The sequence below is a fragment of the Chaetura pelagica genome, unplaced genomic scaffold (genome assembly GCF_000747805.2).
Source record: "Chaetura pelagica isolate M959 unplaced genomic scaffold, ChaPel_1.0 scaffold363, whole genome shotgun sequence".
Lineage (NCBI taxonomy): Eukaryota > Metazoa > Chordata > Aves > Apodiformes > Apodidae > Chaetura > Chaetura pelagica.
The window spans coordinates 1791089-1807112 of record NW_009952720.1 but is presented as its reverse complement, the minus strand read 5'-3'; the positions used below and the strand labels follow the sequence as shown (position 1 = coordinate 1807112).

Sequence of the window (16024 nt, the reverse complement as noted above, 5' to 3'; positions counted from 1 at the left end):
CCTGTGCTTCAGGACAGGAGGTAGCCCAGTAGCTCACGGAGCTGATCCAGGAGCAGATTTCAAGCAGCTTATGCTTGAGACAGGATCACAGGGTGACCCTCTGCCAAATTTTAACTTTGCTGGCAGGGGCAGCAATCAGCAGCAAAGATGCAGTAGCAGAGGCTCTGCTGTGAAGTAGCTGGCAGAGGAAATCCTCCAGGGCCCTGCAAAGGAGGGAGCAAGCCATGCTGGAGCCAAATCTCCACCGTGCTGCCATCCAGACTGCTGAGGTCAAAAGTAGTTGGGGAAAAACAGCCTTCTGTGTCACAGAGGTATTGTCTGCAGCCAGCCTGGGCACCTGCTAGGGTCTGCTTTTTGCCCCTTGCCTTGGGGATATTTCCCAGTGCTAGCTCTGCTGTCAGGCAGCATGGAAAACTAGATGGAGGGAGGAAGGGAGATGGGGAAATGGCCACTGAAAAGCCTTGGGAGAGGGAGAAAAGATGTAGAGTTTCCAGTGACACTTGTATTTGGGCAAAAGAAAAAGTGAGAGGGGAGAGGGAAGGCTTGTTTTTGAGTGTTTTCCCTGGACAGTTGCTCAGTAGATGTGGTGGAGTTGTTGGTACAGGGTGTGCATCCCTGGTCAGAAGTCAGGGAGAAGGCTCTGCTGCACTTGGCTTTCCTCAGCATCATTGCTCCTTGCCCTTCCCGTTGCAGGGTGGGAGCAGGAGAGGAAAAGCACCTTGTCCTGCAGCTGAGGGTCCTACCCAGCTCTGCACTGTTGCTGTCAGCATAGGGTGAGAGCCTTGAGCAGTTTCTGGGGGGCTGAGTCCATGAGCATGCTCCAGCATCTTCGCCAGTTGAACCTGCACCAAGGGGGGCTTGGAGATGAAACTGCCCCTTGGTGGCCCCACCAGTCAAGGGGCTGGGCTGCCCCAGTGAAGAGGAGTAGGGCTGTGATGGTGGTGGAGGGGGAGTTCTCACCTTGGCCACGCACAGACCTCTCTGAAGGAGAGGAACGGATCTTCAGCAGCAGGGTTTTGGAAGGTGTCACTCCCAGTTTGCACCAGGTTGGAGGTGGAAGCATCATGGGTTGCAGCAGCACCTCGTGGGAGTTTAAATTTTCTCCTTAGGGTCTGGTTTGGAGGGTGAAGCAGAAGACGCCATCTCAGCAGGGGCCAGAGGCATTTGAATCTTCATATTGGCTTGTCCTGAAGGTCCCTTCTTGTTGGCACAGCCAAAAGTATTTGGCATTTGCTGGGCACCTCCTTCTCCTCGCTTGCCATAGGGACTGCTCTGCTTTAGCCACCCATCTGGGCTGGGTTTTCTCTCCTCTGGTTTAAAAGGTTATCCCTGGGAACTCACAGCAAGTCCCAGGTTTGTGCCTTGGCCCTGTCCATCACTTGGAGTTGCAAGTGTGGGCTGGAGCAGACCCTGAGTTCTAAAAGTCACGGAGGGAAATGGTGGCTGAAACGACTGAGGACATTGAGGGGAGTGGTGAGGTCAGAACCACCCACTCCATTCCATTCCAAGAAGGCAAAGGAGAACTCTTCCCATCCTGCAAGAGGGTGAACAGGTCCATCTTCAGGCCTCCACCTGGCACCTCATTTGCCACCTGGGAGCCCAGCGAGAGGAATTTTGCTTAGTCGAGGTGAGTAACGGCGTCTGCCCGCTCTCCCTTTCTCTGAACCATCTTCTCTGCACTTGCAACTCTAGGTGGAGTTGTCCTCAACCCTGCCTATTACGGCATGCCTGGCCACACGAACACCATGACCCATGAGGTGGGGCACGTCCTGGGGCTGTACCACGTCTTCAAGGGAGTGAGCGAGCGGGAATCGTGCGACGACCCGTGCCGGGAGACGGCTCCATCCATGGAGACAGGAGACCTCTGTGCTGACACTGCCCCCACCCCAAAGAGCAAGCTCTGCAGGGACCCAGACCCCACCAACGACACCTGTGGCCAGACGCACTTCACGGGAACACCCTTCAACAACTACATGAGCTACACGGGTAACGGCGGGTTGGCGTCGGGAGGGTCCCCTGCCCTAGAGACTTGGGCTGCTCTTCCTCCTGCCCCCACGGACAGTCCCTTCCCTCCCAAGGGTGCTCTGTGCAGGTGGGCAGGGATGCAGCAGCTCTTCCTGCAGGCTGTCCATCCATCCTTGCTCGGGGCACTGGGGATGCACTGGGGATGCACTGGGGCCGTTCTGCCCCGCGCAGCCTTTGTTCTCCACTCCTCAACTTATCTAGAATGACTCCTATCGGTGCTGCTACTGCAACACCTCGGAACCGAGCCCTTCTGGTTTGGTTTCCGAAGGCTGGTGTTGCTCCTGGGCAGCACGGGAGGAGCCTCTGGAGCAACTTCTTGTCGGTGGTGGTGGTGGTGGTGGTGAAACCGTCGGGGCGTGGAGCCGGTGCGGGGATGCGGAGCCGTCGAGGCAGTGCCATCTGGTGGCTTTGGGGACACACGGCACCGGGACAGCCCCCCCCGCACCTCCCCAGCATCTCCTGGAGAGGTCCCCAACACGGGAAGGGGTTTGGAGTTGAGGGAGGGTGCACCTCGTGCCCCCCTCCCCCCCCTCCAGCCCTGCCTCTCTCTCTGTCCCCCCAGACGATGACTGCACCAACACCTTCACCCCCAACCAAGTGGCCAGGATGCATTGCTACCTGGACCTGGTTTACCAGCGTTGGGGGCACAGCAAGAAGCCCACGCCCATCCCCATCCCCCCCATGGTCACCGGGCAGACTCAGGACTCCCTCAGCATCTACTGGCTGCCTCCCATCGGTGGGGTCATCCACGAGAGGTAAGGGGAGCTGCTGGTGCTGCACTGGGCTGTGGCTTCCAGCCTGCTGGGAGGCACATGGACCCTGCGTGGTGGAGAACCAGCCCCTTCCCAGCCCCGCATCCCCTTTCCCCCCTTGGTTTCTTGATGGAGCCAGGCTTTGTTCAGTGATGGGACAAGGGGCAGTTGGGTGCAAACTGGAGCACGGGAGGTTCCATGTGAATCTCAGGAAGAACTTGTTTGCTGTGAGAGTGCCAGAGCCCTGGGCCAGGCTGCCCAGAGAGGCTGTGGAGTCTCCTTCTCTGGAGACATTCCAACCCCCCTGGCCACGTTCCTGTGTGATGTGCTCTGGGTGCCCCTGCTCTGGCAGGGGGGCTGGGCTGGGGGAGCTTTCCAGGTCCCTTCCAACCCCTGAGATTCTGTGAGCCTGTGATTCTCCAGCAGAACCCTCAGGCACAAGAGCTGGGCTGCTGTGGTGGCCCCACTGGCACGTGCGCTCTCCTGCAAAACCTCCTGCTCTCGGGGTGCTGGGAGGGGAAGCCAAGGAGCATCAGGAGGCCATGCCAATTCTTAAACCCCAGAGTGCAATCAGGGAATGAAAAATGAGCTTCATTTAGCACTTATTGTATAAAATAGCCATTTACCAGGAGGAAATGCAGCCTTGTGGTTAAGGCAGGGAGCTGAAACCGCAGGAGCTGGGGTTTGTTCCCGGCGCTGGCACCGAGTCCTGGTGTAACTAACTGGGGGTAAGGCAGGAAACTTCTCAAGCCAGAGAAATGATCCTGAGGAACCAGACTTGTTTGGCTGGAGAGCAGTGTGTGGCCCTGAGCTCTGGGTGTCTGCCTTCCTTCTTCCCAAGACTGGGGAAGACCTGGATACGTGGGCCGTGCCTCTGTTCAGCAGCCTGTCTGGTGAAACCTTCTGGTTTCCAGCAGGTTTTAGGTCTCTGCTTTTCTTCTGGGACGTGTTAAAGATTTCTTGAGCTTGTGTTAAAGCTTCTTCACAAAGCTGTGTCCTGCAGGTAAAAGAAAAGTGCTGTTTTGAGGGCAGCTGGGACACCCTTGGGTCAGCGTTTGCTGCCTTTTCGAAGAAGTGCTGCTCTCCTACATGGGCCTTTCACCCAGGGATGACAAGAACACGTGCCCTTCCACCCCCCAGGCATGAGAACCTCCAAGTGCTGGGTGGCCTCAAGTCACCCAGGCTGCTTTGGTGGGGGATGGAGTGGTCTGGGAGCAGGAAAACATGGGGCTGAGAGGCAGGTGCTGGATCTTCAGAGCCAACCCTGACTCTTTCTCAGAACTGGCTCTGCTCCAGGGTGGGGGTTCTGCATCCCCGGTGGCAAACTTTGCCAAGAAGAGGGCCTGAGGCTGGTCTTGGTCTCAGGAAAGTCTCTTTCTTGCAGATCACAGTGGGACTCTCTTTAATTGATGCTGTTGTGGTTGCCTGGTATTGCAGGAGTGACAAAAGCCAAAAACCTGGCCCTGAGGTGCAGCAGAGAGAGACCCAAGTGCACCCACCCAACACAGAGACATTGACCTGGGAAGCATGAGGTCTCTTAGCTCTGCTTTTTGGATAGGGAATGATTCTCTGACACTACCCAAAGAACCTGTGAAAGAGAAAGGATTAAATCCATCTTGTCCCACAGTCACTCTTGGTCTCCTGCCTTTGACAAAGCTCTTTGCAAGGAGGATCAGAACCACGGAATTGTTTTGTTCGGAAAGGACCTTTAGGATCATTAGATCTCAGGGGCTTCCTGAGAGCTTAGCTTTGCTTTTCCAGCTGATCCTGCCTGGCCAAAGCGTGGATGGAAAGTTCACCAGTCGTGATTAGACATGCCAGGGCTTTTGCCTTCTGTGTTGCAGGGAGCAGGACACCCTCTGTGACAGCTGTGCAGAGGATGGCACCTTCCGTCAGTACGTGCACGAGGCCTCTTCCCCTCGGGTCTGTGACTCCTCTGGCTACTGGACCCCAGAAGAAGCAGAAGGTCAGCACGTCCTTTCTTCCCCTGGCTGTGAATCTCCTGGGCAGAGACGAGATGTTGCTGGGAGGAGAAGAGTTTGGGGGTTTTCGTGGTGGTTTGTTTTGGTTTTTTAAGGAGTGTTATGCGTACGGTCCTGGAACAGGGAGTTGGACTCAGGAACCCTTATGGGTCCCTTCCAGCTTGAGGTGTTCTCTGATTCTGCCTTCCCTCTTTGTGGAGCCTCTTTAGTGCAGTAAGGAATTCTGAGCCCCAGGGGTTGGTTTAGAGGCCCACCTTGTGGGAATGGTGGTGGCTTTCATGGCCATGCAAGTGTCAGAAGAACTGTTGGGCTCCTCCTGCTGCCTCAGGTCCTTCAAGGGCAAAGCAGAGGAGGCAGGAGAGCTGCTCCCATGAGCTGTCTGTAGTGCCCATGCTGCTGTGGAACTCTGTGGAGCCAGAGGACCTGTTAGTTCTGTGCACATGCATGCCTGAGCTGGTGAGGTTGACTGGAAACAGGCCAGGTTGGCTGCAGAGAACATGCAGTTTGGGCATCACTGCACCTCTGGGATGTAGCCTGAACATGAGTGTCAGGATGGAGTGGAGATTCTGGGTCTGAAAGCTTTCTTGCTAAGGTTGCAAGCTCAGGGGGAGAGCAAAAACATACAATCTACTTAAATAATGAAATTCATGCTTATTCAGGGATACCAAACAAACCAAAGCTTTGCTTGTTTATTGTCAGTGGTTTTGTTCCCCCTGCCCGTCTGATTTGCTGACAAATTAAAACTGGTCCTGGAATTATTGGATGTTGTTTTCTCCTGCACAATCATCACAAGTGCACGTTTGCTCTGGTGAAAAAGAGACAGGTTTTATGGTTTTTAGAAGACTGATGCAACATGTGTGGAGGCTTTGAACTGGTGCTGAGCCCTGAGAAATGTTTGCAGTGGTGCTTGAAGAGAAGGGTGTTTCTGCTACAGGGTGGTGAATTCCAGTGATGCTGAGGCTGAAAACCCAGTGGTTTTTGTCTTGCTGAGTGTTAGTCCACCACCAGGGGAGGCAGGCTGGGAATCCCGGGTCAGCCTGGGCACCCTCCTGGTGGAGGAACAGCCTTCTGGAGCTGCTTCTCTGGCTTGTTTTGGACCTGGTCCCTTTCTGCCTGTAAGCTCTTCCAGCAGCTGCCTGTGGAAAGCTTTGGTCTCTTTGATCTGCTCACCCCAATAGCCAAAGCTCTGGAGCCCCAGGGACCATGTTCAGGTGCCAAACCTTCTGTACCCATGACACTACAGGGCAAGCTTTGTGTCCAGGCTGCCTCTAGAGCTGCTGGTGGCAGTGCCACCAGCTGCAGCACAGATGCTCTTGTCCCTGTTTCCGAGGGCTGGGAGACACAAGGCTTGGCAGATGTGGTTCTTGTGTGCACCCTCAGGAGCTGGAAGAACACTGGTGCTTGTTGCATTCTAGGATGTTAGAGCAGATGCCACCAGCTCTTGCACATACCTGGAGTGGGTGCAAAACTGTAGGGGTGAGCAGGCACAGCACAGAGATGCTTAAGCTTCTACAGGAAGGATTATCCTTCTGGCTCCCTTGTGAGGTCAGCTGTCCCCTGCTTCTCATCAGCTCTCTCCTCATCCTTCCTGCCCAGGACCCCCAGATGTGGACCAGCCCTGTGAGCCCAGCCTGCAGGCCTGGAGCCCAGAGCTCCACCTGTACCACATGAACATGACAGTGCCATGTCCCCAGCCAGATGGCTGCATCCTGGAGCTGCGCTTCCTGCACCCCGTCTACCCCGAGTCCCTCACCCTCTGGACCACCTACCTCTCCACGGGCACTCCCAAAGCACTGTCTGACATCGAAGTCTTGACAGAGCAGGGGGAATCCATCCATCTGGGCCCCCTGGACACCTTCTGTGACGTCCCTTTTACTGTCAAGCTCAACATAGCTAAGAAGGTGTCTGGAGTCAAAATCTACACCTTCGACGAGAGGATGGAGATCGACGCGGCCCTGCTGACCTCCATGCCCCACAGCTCTCTCTGCTCCTCCTGCAAACCCTTCCAGTACCGGGTCCTCCGTGACCCCCCGTTTGCCAATGGATCCCCCACCACCCCAGCACAGCCCCACAGACACTTTGTGGACAGGTGAGTGACAGTTCCTGATCCCCTCGGGTCCTTCCTTTGGATCCCCGGGTAGTTTTGTTTTGTCACTTGGGTTGGGTTGGGTTCTTTGTTCCATTGCCACGTGAAATGCCACGAGCAGCCACCCTGCTCAGCATGGGAGACCTTGCTGCAGGCCCACTGCCCCACCATGACCCTCACCCAGAAGCCCAGGCTAACTAGGAGCAGCTCATGAAACCCAGGAATGTTCTCCCCATCAACACGACCAGTAAAATGATTCTTGGAGTTCATGAAGCTTCTTCCCAGCTCAGACCATGGGGAAACAAGCAGCAGGGCCCTCTGCATGACCTGGCAGAAGCCCTCTTCCCACAGACTCTGCCTCTGGCAGTGCAGAGTGTGAAGACACGGGTCAAACTGGTATTGCCTGGGTGCAACCATGTGAATGTCTATAGCTGTGGTGAGCAAGTCTGTTGCAGGTGTAGGAGCTTGTTCCCTCCTGCTCTTCATTCAAGCCCTCTCTGTTCCTGCAGGGAAGTCTTGCCTGGGCAGGTGTACCACTACCAGGTGCAGGCCATCTCTGGGACCACCTCAGGAGAAGCCTCCCCACCGCTCATCCATGTCCATGGAGCACCCTACTGTGGGGATGGGAAGGTCACCTTGTAAGTCAAGCAAAACCCAAGCTCTCAGCTGAGCTTCTTTAAGCTGTCAGGACATCCTGCCCCAAAGGGAACCACTGGGTTGGTCCTCTACCCATAGGTGTCCAGTTCTAAAGCAAAAGAGGATATGGAGCTGTTGGAGTGAGATGCTCAGAGGGTTGGATGGAGCAGCTGGAACAGGCAGGGAGAGCTGCTGTTGTTCAGCTTGGAGAAACATAAGGCTCTGGGGGAGACCTTAGAGCAGCTTCCAGTGCCTGAAAGGGCTCCAGGAAAGCTGGGGAGGGGCTTTTTACAAGGGCAGGGAGGGAGAGGATGAGTGGGGATGGTTTCAAGATGAAAGAGGAGGAGATTTATTTGAGACATTATCAAGAAATTCTGTAGTGTGAGGGTGGTGAGAGCCTGGCCCAGGTTGCCCAGGGAAGCTGTGGCTGCCCCATCCCTGGCAGTGTTGAAGGGCAGGTTGGATGGGGCTTGGAGCAGCCTGGGCTGGTGGGAGGTGTCCCTGCCCATGCATTTTGTGAAATGCCACATGCATTTGTGATGGGGACAGTCTTCTTGAGAAGCAGGGTCTGGAGGAGGGATCCAACCTGAACACCCTCTGCGTTTGACTGCAGTGCTTGGGTTCTGACCCATCTCAGCCAACTGCTGTGGAGTCTGACCCTAAAAAGATCCCCATTTGGGACTGGCCAAGATATAGATAGGGTTTTTTTGCACAGGGCACATGATGGTGGCCCTGCCTCAGCAGGTTGTGCAGCAAGCACAGTCCCACTCAGTGTAGTGTCTTCAGAGAGCTGTCTGGTCCCTTCTGAGAGACCCCAAATGATGAGGGATGCACCACATCTACTCAGAGAGACTCCAGTGGTTTCCTTGCTCTGCCTGGGGCTTGTTAGGCCAAATTTCCATGTTTGAGCTTTTTGGTCTTCAACTTCCAGCTTACTCAACAGTTTTACATTGAAAACAGCTTAGCAGTGTGAGGAAAATGGAAGGAAGGGGAAGGAAGTCACAGGACAGTCAGGCCTTCTCTGTGTCCTCAAGCTCTTTTTATCCTCTGGCAAGATATGGTGGTTTCCCTCCTCTACCACACTCCACCTGTGGTTCTTCCTCTTCTCCCTGCTCCCGTGGAAATGGAACAAGTATTATGAGGTCTTCACTGGGGCCTGGGCAGAAGTGTGGAGATGTTGAGTCAAGGTGGTGATGTTAACACATCTGGCTGTTGCCCTCTTAGGAGCCTGGAGGAGGAATGCGATGACGGGGACTTGCTGGATGGGGATGGCTGTTCCAGGAAATGTAAAAAGGAAAAAGGCTTCAACTGTGTTGGTGAGTCCCATATGGATGGGAGACCTCCTTTTGGGGGCAGGAGTCAAAGCTGTGTGTTGCTCAGACTGCTTCTTGCAGGGGAACCAAGCCTGTGCTACGTGCACGACGGGGACGGCGCGTGCGAGGCGTTCGAGGTGACAAGCAGTGTCCTGGACTGTGGTCCCTACACACCTGAGGGGTACCTGGATCTGTGGGCAGCCACAGCCTACGCCTCCCATCAGGACCTGAAGTCCTGTCCTGTTTCCTTGGTCACTGGGGAACCTGTTGTGAAGGTGAGTTGAAGGAATGGCCGAGAAAAAGACTTTTCCAGGAAAGCTGGGGAAGTCGCTGCTGCAAGAACGTCTGCAGAGCAGCTCTGGGAGTGCTCATTGCTTACTGAAGGCCAAATCTAGGTGGTTTGCACACCCCTCTTTCAGTAGATCCTAAGCCCAGGAACTGCAGTGTGTGGTGATTTACCAAAGCAGGTAGAGCACCTTCCCTGACCGTGCAGCTTGCTAACCAGTGAGCTCCCAGTCCCACCAGTGACAGGCACGACTTGAAGCACGTGAGCAGTCCCACTGTTGGTTTAGAAACCCCATCTCTCTCATACCTTACACAGCCAAGGCCTGAGAGGGTAAAATCACACATACATCAGCATCTGTGCTGCTCTCAACCTCTCTGATCTGAAGCCAAGGGAAAATCAATGGGAGAATTCCCAGCTTTCATATGGGCTTTGGAGCAAAGCCTGGAGGTCTAGGATGGGATTTTCCTTGATTGATGGTAACGTGATGTGTGTGTGTTATTTCCCAGCAAGCTGAAGAAGAGAAAAATATGTAGAGGGGTCTCATTTTGCCCTTTACATGGGTTTCTATTGACCTAAGGAACAATCTTCTTGAAACCTACAGGATGATTGCCCAGATGTAACTGTCTACTGAGATGCCTTGGGCTCAGGTGTCTTCTCCTCTAGAACGACACATGTACCTCCAGGGTTTTGTCTGCCAGGCCTATGGGGACATCTGGGCTACTGTAGGGCATCAAATGGCACAGAAGTCTGGTCTTCATGCAAATGAATCACACCTTTGGGTCTTGTCAGCCCTGCCAAAACCATGAGGCTGTGGGGACTTCCCTACCACCTCACAGCTTCTCTTCTCTGTCACTGTGCCCCACAGACACCATGGTGTGCTTAAACAGCATATTTACAGCCCTTCAAAATGGCAAGGGCCACCTGAGCATGTGTGGACAGTGAGATGTCACTCCTGCTTAGGAACCCACATCCTACTTGTCCTCATGTTGGGAACCAAGTTAGGATCCTGCTCAGTGTTTGTTGAGTCTTCCTAGAGGTTTTGTAGGTGCTGTTTTGGTTTTTTTTGTTTTTTTTTTCCTCTCACTTTCTTTGCTTCTTTCTGGGTTGGAATAAATCTCCTTCCAGGTATGTAAATCACACCTTTGTGATGTGCCAAAAGACCTTTCCCTGGCTGCTTGGTTCCCCTGTGCTCCCAGCCAAGACAAAGCTCAGGATCCAGATGAGGAGAGGATGCCCTTGGGTGATGAGGGAGTTTGGCTCAAGGTAAGCAAGGGTGTGATCAGACACAGGAGGGATTTGCTGTCCCCAACACTTTGGTAACAAACCCCCATCCTGTTATGTCCTGTAGGAGCTACAGCAGCCTGAAAAAGTGCTTGGGTTGGATTCTTATCCTACTCAACTCCTTGCAAACCCCAGATGCCTGTGGCTGGGTCTGATGGAGTTGCCCCATTCCTCCTGCAAACAGCCAACCCCTCCTGGGGCAGACTGCCAGGAGAAGGGCTGTGCCCAAAACCAGAAGCCCACAGAAATGTGTAGAGGCTAAGAAACTACTTGCTCCTGACCACTCCCTGCAGTCAAGCTGGGCTGTTACCCCCTCAAAGGGTGGGCACAGGCCGTGGTTAAAATCCTTGTTGCCTTTGTTCCCCATGGCTGTGAAGAGCAGCAGAGGGTACTTGGGTACAACACTGCCACCCTGAGGGGTGCTGAGCCCTCCAGGGTGCTGCTCAGCACCTTCAGCCATCAGCTGTGGCAGATAAGTCCTCCCATCCCACAGGGATTCCAGCCTGAAGAAGGCAATTCTGTGCACAAGGTGCTGGTCCTGCAGCCCCACGGGGGCTCAGGGGCTGCTCCAGGGACAGCACCTGGAGGGTCAAACCTCTGTCCTGGCAGAGGATAGAGGAAAGCTGAGGGTTAGGCCAGCAGGACTGGTTTTTTTACAGCCTTGGTTTGCTGACCACAGCTGTGGTTTAGAGGTTTGGTGCCTGGTGTTACTGGGAAGCTGGGCCCTGGCTTCCCCTGCAGCTTGAGGGCCACCTTGCCTTGCTTTGCTCCAGGTTCTCTAGAGAGGACCTCTCTGCCCAAGACACTTGGACAACTTGGTGAATTGTCCAACCTGAGTCAATAAACAGTGGTATTGCCTTGGAGCTTCTCTGTCTCTCCAAAGAACCACCTTTAACATCTTTTCCCCCCCCCTCCTCCTCCTTCCTTGCCTCTATTCTCACAACCTACTTTTCAGCTCCAGTCTCTGCCCATGACAAATGTGCTTCCTTCCTTCCTTCCTTCCTTCCTTCGTGTCCAACCTGAGTCAATAAACAGTGGTATTGCCTTGGAGCTTCTCTGTCTCTCCAAAGAACCACCTTTAACATCTTTCCCCCACCCTCCTCCTCCTTCCTTGCCTCTATTCTCACAACCTACTTTTCAGCTCCAGTCTCTGCCCATGACAAATGTGCTTCCTTCCTTCCTTCCTTCCTTCCTTCCCTCACCAGCAGGAGAGTTGCAGTGTCCCCTGCTGCCCTACCTAGATGAAAGCTTGCTTTCCACTTCTCACCAGGGGTTAAAGTGTGTTCCACTTTTATTGAAGCCTGTGGTCAGTTCCCTTCCTCCATGGATGTTTATATTAAAGACTTCTCATGACTGGCTCTCAGTGCTCACTTCAGGAGTGCTGTTCTTTTCTGCCCATAAAATTATTTATGGACTAGTCATAAATATGCCCTTTTTTTTCTTTTTTTTCTTCCCTTTTTAATAGAGTTTGCCTGGTTTAGGAAGGACAGCTTCTTGTTGGCAGTTTTTCTAGCACAGCCAGCCAGGAGTGGTGCTCTTTGTACCCCCGTCTGCCTGGGGTTTCATGGCCACCAGCTCCTGTGGCCACTTGAAAGCCATTGCACCTGTGTCACCCGGGTTGGAGCCACACCACGAGACTCATCTGGTGGTCAGAACCTCTTCCTACAGCCTTTCTCATGAGGTGGCACCAATGGGGAAGAGAAAGGCTGGGTCATGCTGGGGGTGGGAGGTGTGTGTGCCACCTGATGAAGTATCTACCACACGTCTTGGTTCTGTCTGCAGATGGGGATGGTTATGATGTGCCCAGGCTTTGTCCTTAGTTGCTAACACATCTGATGAGGGAATAAATCAAAATTGCTTGTAAGCAAGTCAGGATGTGTAACGTGCAGGAAACTAAGCAGGAAGGCAGGAGGAGGGAGAGAGAAAATTTAGGATAGATCACTGTGGCCAAGCATATGTTTTAAGAAGAATGGGGTTGTTAGTCAAGCCAGCTGTTGTTGGTCTGAGGGCCAGTGTGCTTCACCTCCGAGGAGCTGCTCTCTGTGTGGGAAGGGAAAGAATACATCTCAAGATGTGTAATCCAGGGAAAGCCTCACCTGACTTCTCCAACCATTTTTCCTCCCCTGAGGAGCTGCACTTGGAAGTGGTTCCTCAGCAGGTGGCTGGGTTAAAATCACACAGCTCCTTGGGGCTTCCCAACTGCAGCTCTGTCCTGGGCTGCTCCTTGGAGCAACCTGCAAGCACAGCTGGCTCCTCTGTCTTCCTCCTTCTGCCTTGCCCGGTCCTCCTTCTCCTCCTGCCTTGCCTGGTCCTCCTTCTCCTCCTGCCTTGCCTGGTCCTCCTTCTCCTCCTGCCTTGCCTGGTCCTCCTTCTCCTCCTGCCTTGCCTGGTCCTCCTTCTCCTCCTGCCTTGTCTGGTCCTCCTTCTCCTCCTGCCTTGCTGGGCCCACCTTCTCCTACTGTGTCGCTCCTTCTCCTCCTGCCTTGCCTGGTCCTCCTTCTCCTCCTGCCTTGCCTGGTCCTCCTTCTCCTCCTGCCTTGCCTGGTCCTCCTTCTCCTCCTGCCTTGCCTGGTCCTCCTTCTCCTCCTGCCTTGCCTGGTCCTCCTTCTCCTCCTGCCTTGCTTGGTCTGCCTTCCCCTCCTGCCTTGCCTGGTCCTCCTTCTCCTCCTGCCTTGCCTGGTCCTCCTTCTCCTCCTGCCTTGCCTGGTCCTCCTTCTCCTCCTGCCTTGCCTGGTCCTCCTTCTCCTCCTGCCTTGCCTGGTCCTTTCCCTTTCTCCCCCTACTTTTCTCCCCAAGGGAGACAGGGGGGGATGTACCAAATCAGAAGGGCTGAGCCCCCATCACAGCTGGGATGGTTGTCCCCTCTGCTCCCACATCCTGCTCCTCGGGCTGTGCCTGGCCAGCTGGGACTTGTCCTCTTCCCAAATGCCTTGGCACTTCTGGGTTCCCTCCGTGCCGGTGCTCAACAAAAACACTCCCCAGGGTGGGTCTTGATCAAAACACATCTCGGCACTGGGTGGGGGGTACCAGGGTGTGGGGGAGAACAACATTTCTATCCTCTTACTTCCAAGGAACATCTGGCCTGCTGTGACTGACGCCATGAGTTTCCCAGCTGCCTCCTGTAGCCTTGGGGGTTGTAGACAAGTGGGGAACTGCCAGTTCTCCCAGCAGGCAGGACTTCTTCCCACAAATCTGTCCGCGTGTTGGCTGCCGGACAGTTTGAAGTCACTCTGGGTACTGGGACTGTTCTTTGTTCTTGTTTTGGGGGGGTGTTTTTGGTTTGGTTTTAGAATGGAAGTGTTCTGGTGGCAGGGTTTGGGAGCTGGGCTCTCTGGGTTGCCTGGCTTGGCACTTTGTGGGGGGGGGGGAATTGGAGCCTGGTGACAGGAGGGTAGGAAAGGGTATCCAGGTCTTGCTCAGGTGTTGCTCCCAATTTTAAGAGCAGAAAATGTTGAAGCTGGGAAGATGCCATGAATTATGGTGAGGCAGGGACTGATACACGTGGGAAAGACTAGTGAGAGGCTAAAGGGGAATGAGGAGGGAGAGGATTGTGTTCCTGTACTTTTCCCTTTTCTCTTTCTTCCCACCATTGGCTGCCCTGCACATCTGCAGTCTCTGCCCCCCTCACCCTGCTCCTGCTCTCTCCCTCTTGCATATCCTGGGATCAGAAAGGCTGGGTTTGGTATCCATGTGAATCTCAGGAAGAACTTGTTTGGTGTGAGAGTGCCAGAGCCCTGGGCCAGGCTGCCCAGAGAGGCTGTGGAGTCTCCTTCTCTGGAGACATTCCAACCCCCCTGGCCACGTTCCTGTGTGATGTGCTCTGGGTGCCCCTGCTCTGGCAGGGGGGCTGGGCTGGGGGAGCTTTCCAGGTCCCTTCCAACCCCTTGGGATTTTGTGACTCTGATTCTTGCCCTCCTGTCCAGGTGTGCTTTGAGAGACCTGCAGTGCCCACGGCCCTCCTGCTCTTCCTGGCCTCTGATGGCTCTGTCCCAAGCCACCAGCACAACCCCAGGGTCACTGTCCAGCTGAGCGACGTGGACGGGCTGAACCACTCTCTGGGTGAGCAGCCTCTGGGCTGTGACACCAGCTGCCCCAGTACCCTCCCCATTACCATGACCTCACTGGATTTGGAGGCTGCTGTCTCCTGTCTCCCCCCTCCTTACAGCATCTTCTGCTTCCCAGTCTGGTCCATTGGGATGTGTCCAGTCCTAAAGCAAAAGAGGATATGGAGCTGTTGGAGTGAGATGCTCAGAGGGTTGGATGGAGCAGCTCTGCTCTGGAGCCAGGCTGGGAGAGTTGGGGTGTTCAGCCTGGAGAAGAGAAGGCTCCAGGGAGACCTTAGAGCAGCTTCCAGTGCCTGAAGGGGCTCCAGGAAAGCTGGGGAGGGGCTTGGGACAAGGGCAGGGAGGGAGAGGATGAGTGGGGATGGTTTCAAGATGAAAGAGGAGGGGATTTATTTGAGATATTATGAAGAAATTCTTCCCAGTGAGGGTGGTGAGAGCCTGGCCCAGGTTGCCCAGGGAAGCTGTGGCTGCCCCATCCCTGGCAGTGTTGAAGGGCAGGTTGGATGGGGCTTGGAGCAGCCTGGGCTGGTGGGAGGTGTCCCTGCCCATGCAGGGGGGTGGGACTGGGTGATCTTTAAGGTCCCTTCCAACCCAAACTATTGTGTGATACATGAAATGTGTTGGGGAGCAGAAGAGGTAAGTCCCTGGAACTGAGCTAGTGGCTTCTTTCCTTGCCCTTTCTTACAGGGATGTATGAGCTGTCCTGCCAGCACAACCCCCTCATCATCAACGTGACTCATGGCCAGGAGGGCCCATCCCACCGGGTCGTGTCAGTGCTGCTCAACTTCTCCTCCCCCCTGGTGGGCATCACAGCCGTGGCCTTAAGGACCTCAGCTGAGCCTGGCTCCTCTGACCCCAGGACCTGCCTCCTGCAGCACCAGGAGGCACCTGGCCATCAGCCCTACAGGTATGGCCTCCTCAGGGCACTTCTCTGGGGCTTTGTGCTTCAGTTCTGGGGTTTTTCTCTACATCACTCAGTATTCCCTGCCTATTCTCAGGTGGCTTTTCAGGTGGTGCTGAAAAATCCAGTGGAGTGAGTCTTGATTTGCTTATTATTGGGGGGGGATGAGGGGAGGTGGAAGGGAAGAAATACAGGGTTTGTGCATGGCCTCTGCACTGAGCTGTAGGCAAGGACAGTTGCCTAGAGGGAGAACCAAGCTCCTTCTGCTCTGAGGAGTTGCCACTGAGAATTGCTGCTGCTGTAGTGTTGGCTTCTCCAGGATGTGCTTCACAAGCTCCACCTCCATCCATTCCAGTCTTCCCTACTGGATGGTAGGATGAAGCCTTTCTCCTCCTCTCTGTGCTGGCTTCTTGTCCAGCCCAGGCTCCTCAAAAAGTAACCCAGTGATAACTGGAACCTCCTGATGTCGGGCACTCGCAGACATCACAGCAGCAAAGCAGGGGCAGTGTTTGCAGAGCAGGAGCTGCTCCCTGGGGGGCAGGGGGATGAGCATGACCAGCAATGTGTCCTTGTGGGCAAGAAGGCCAATGGATCCTGGGGTGAAGTTTTCGGGGTCCCCTAGTAGGTTGGGAGAGAATAGGGCTAGGGTCAGTAGGGGGGTGAATATGATGATGAATCCTAGGAGGTCTTTTGTGGAG

At 54.6% G+C, this 16024-nt stretch overlaps 1 protein-coding gene across 1 annotated transcript in view; it reads left to right on the top strand.

Annotated features, from left to right (window-relative positions):
* Positions 1-16024, top strand: part of PAPPA2 (pappalysin 2) — a 64364-nt gene that overhangs the window by 7058 nt on the left and 41282 nt on the right. The window contains exons 3-11 of the mRNA XM_009994679.1: positions 1693-1986; positions 2588-2780; positions 4622-4743; positions 6356-6848; positions 7355-7483; positions 8706-8797; positions 8876-9069; positions 14285-14420; positions 15113-15332. Coding sequence (XP_009992981.1) covers positions 1693-1986; positions 2588-2780; positions 4622-4743; positions 6356-6848; positions 7355-7483; positions 8706-8797; positions 8876-9069; positions 14285-14420; positions 15113-15332 — 1873 coding nt within the window. The remainder of the gene's footprint in view (positions 1-1692; positions 1987-2587; positions 2781-4621; positions 4744-6355; positions 6849-7354; positions 7484-8705; positions 8798-8875; positions 9070-14284; positions 14421-15112; positions 15333-16024) is intronic.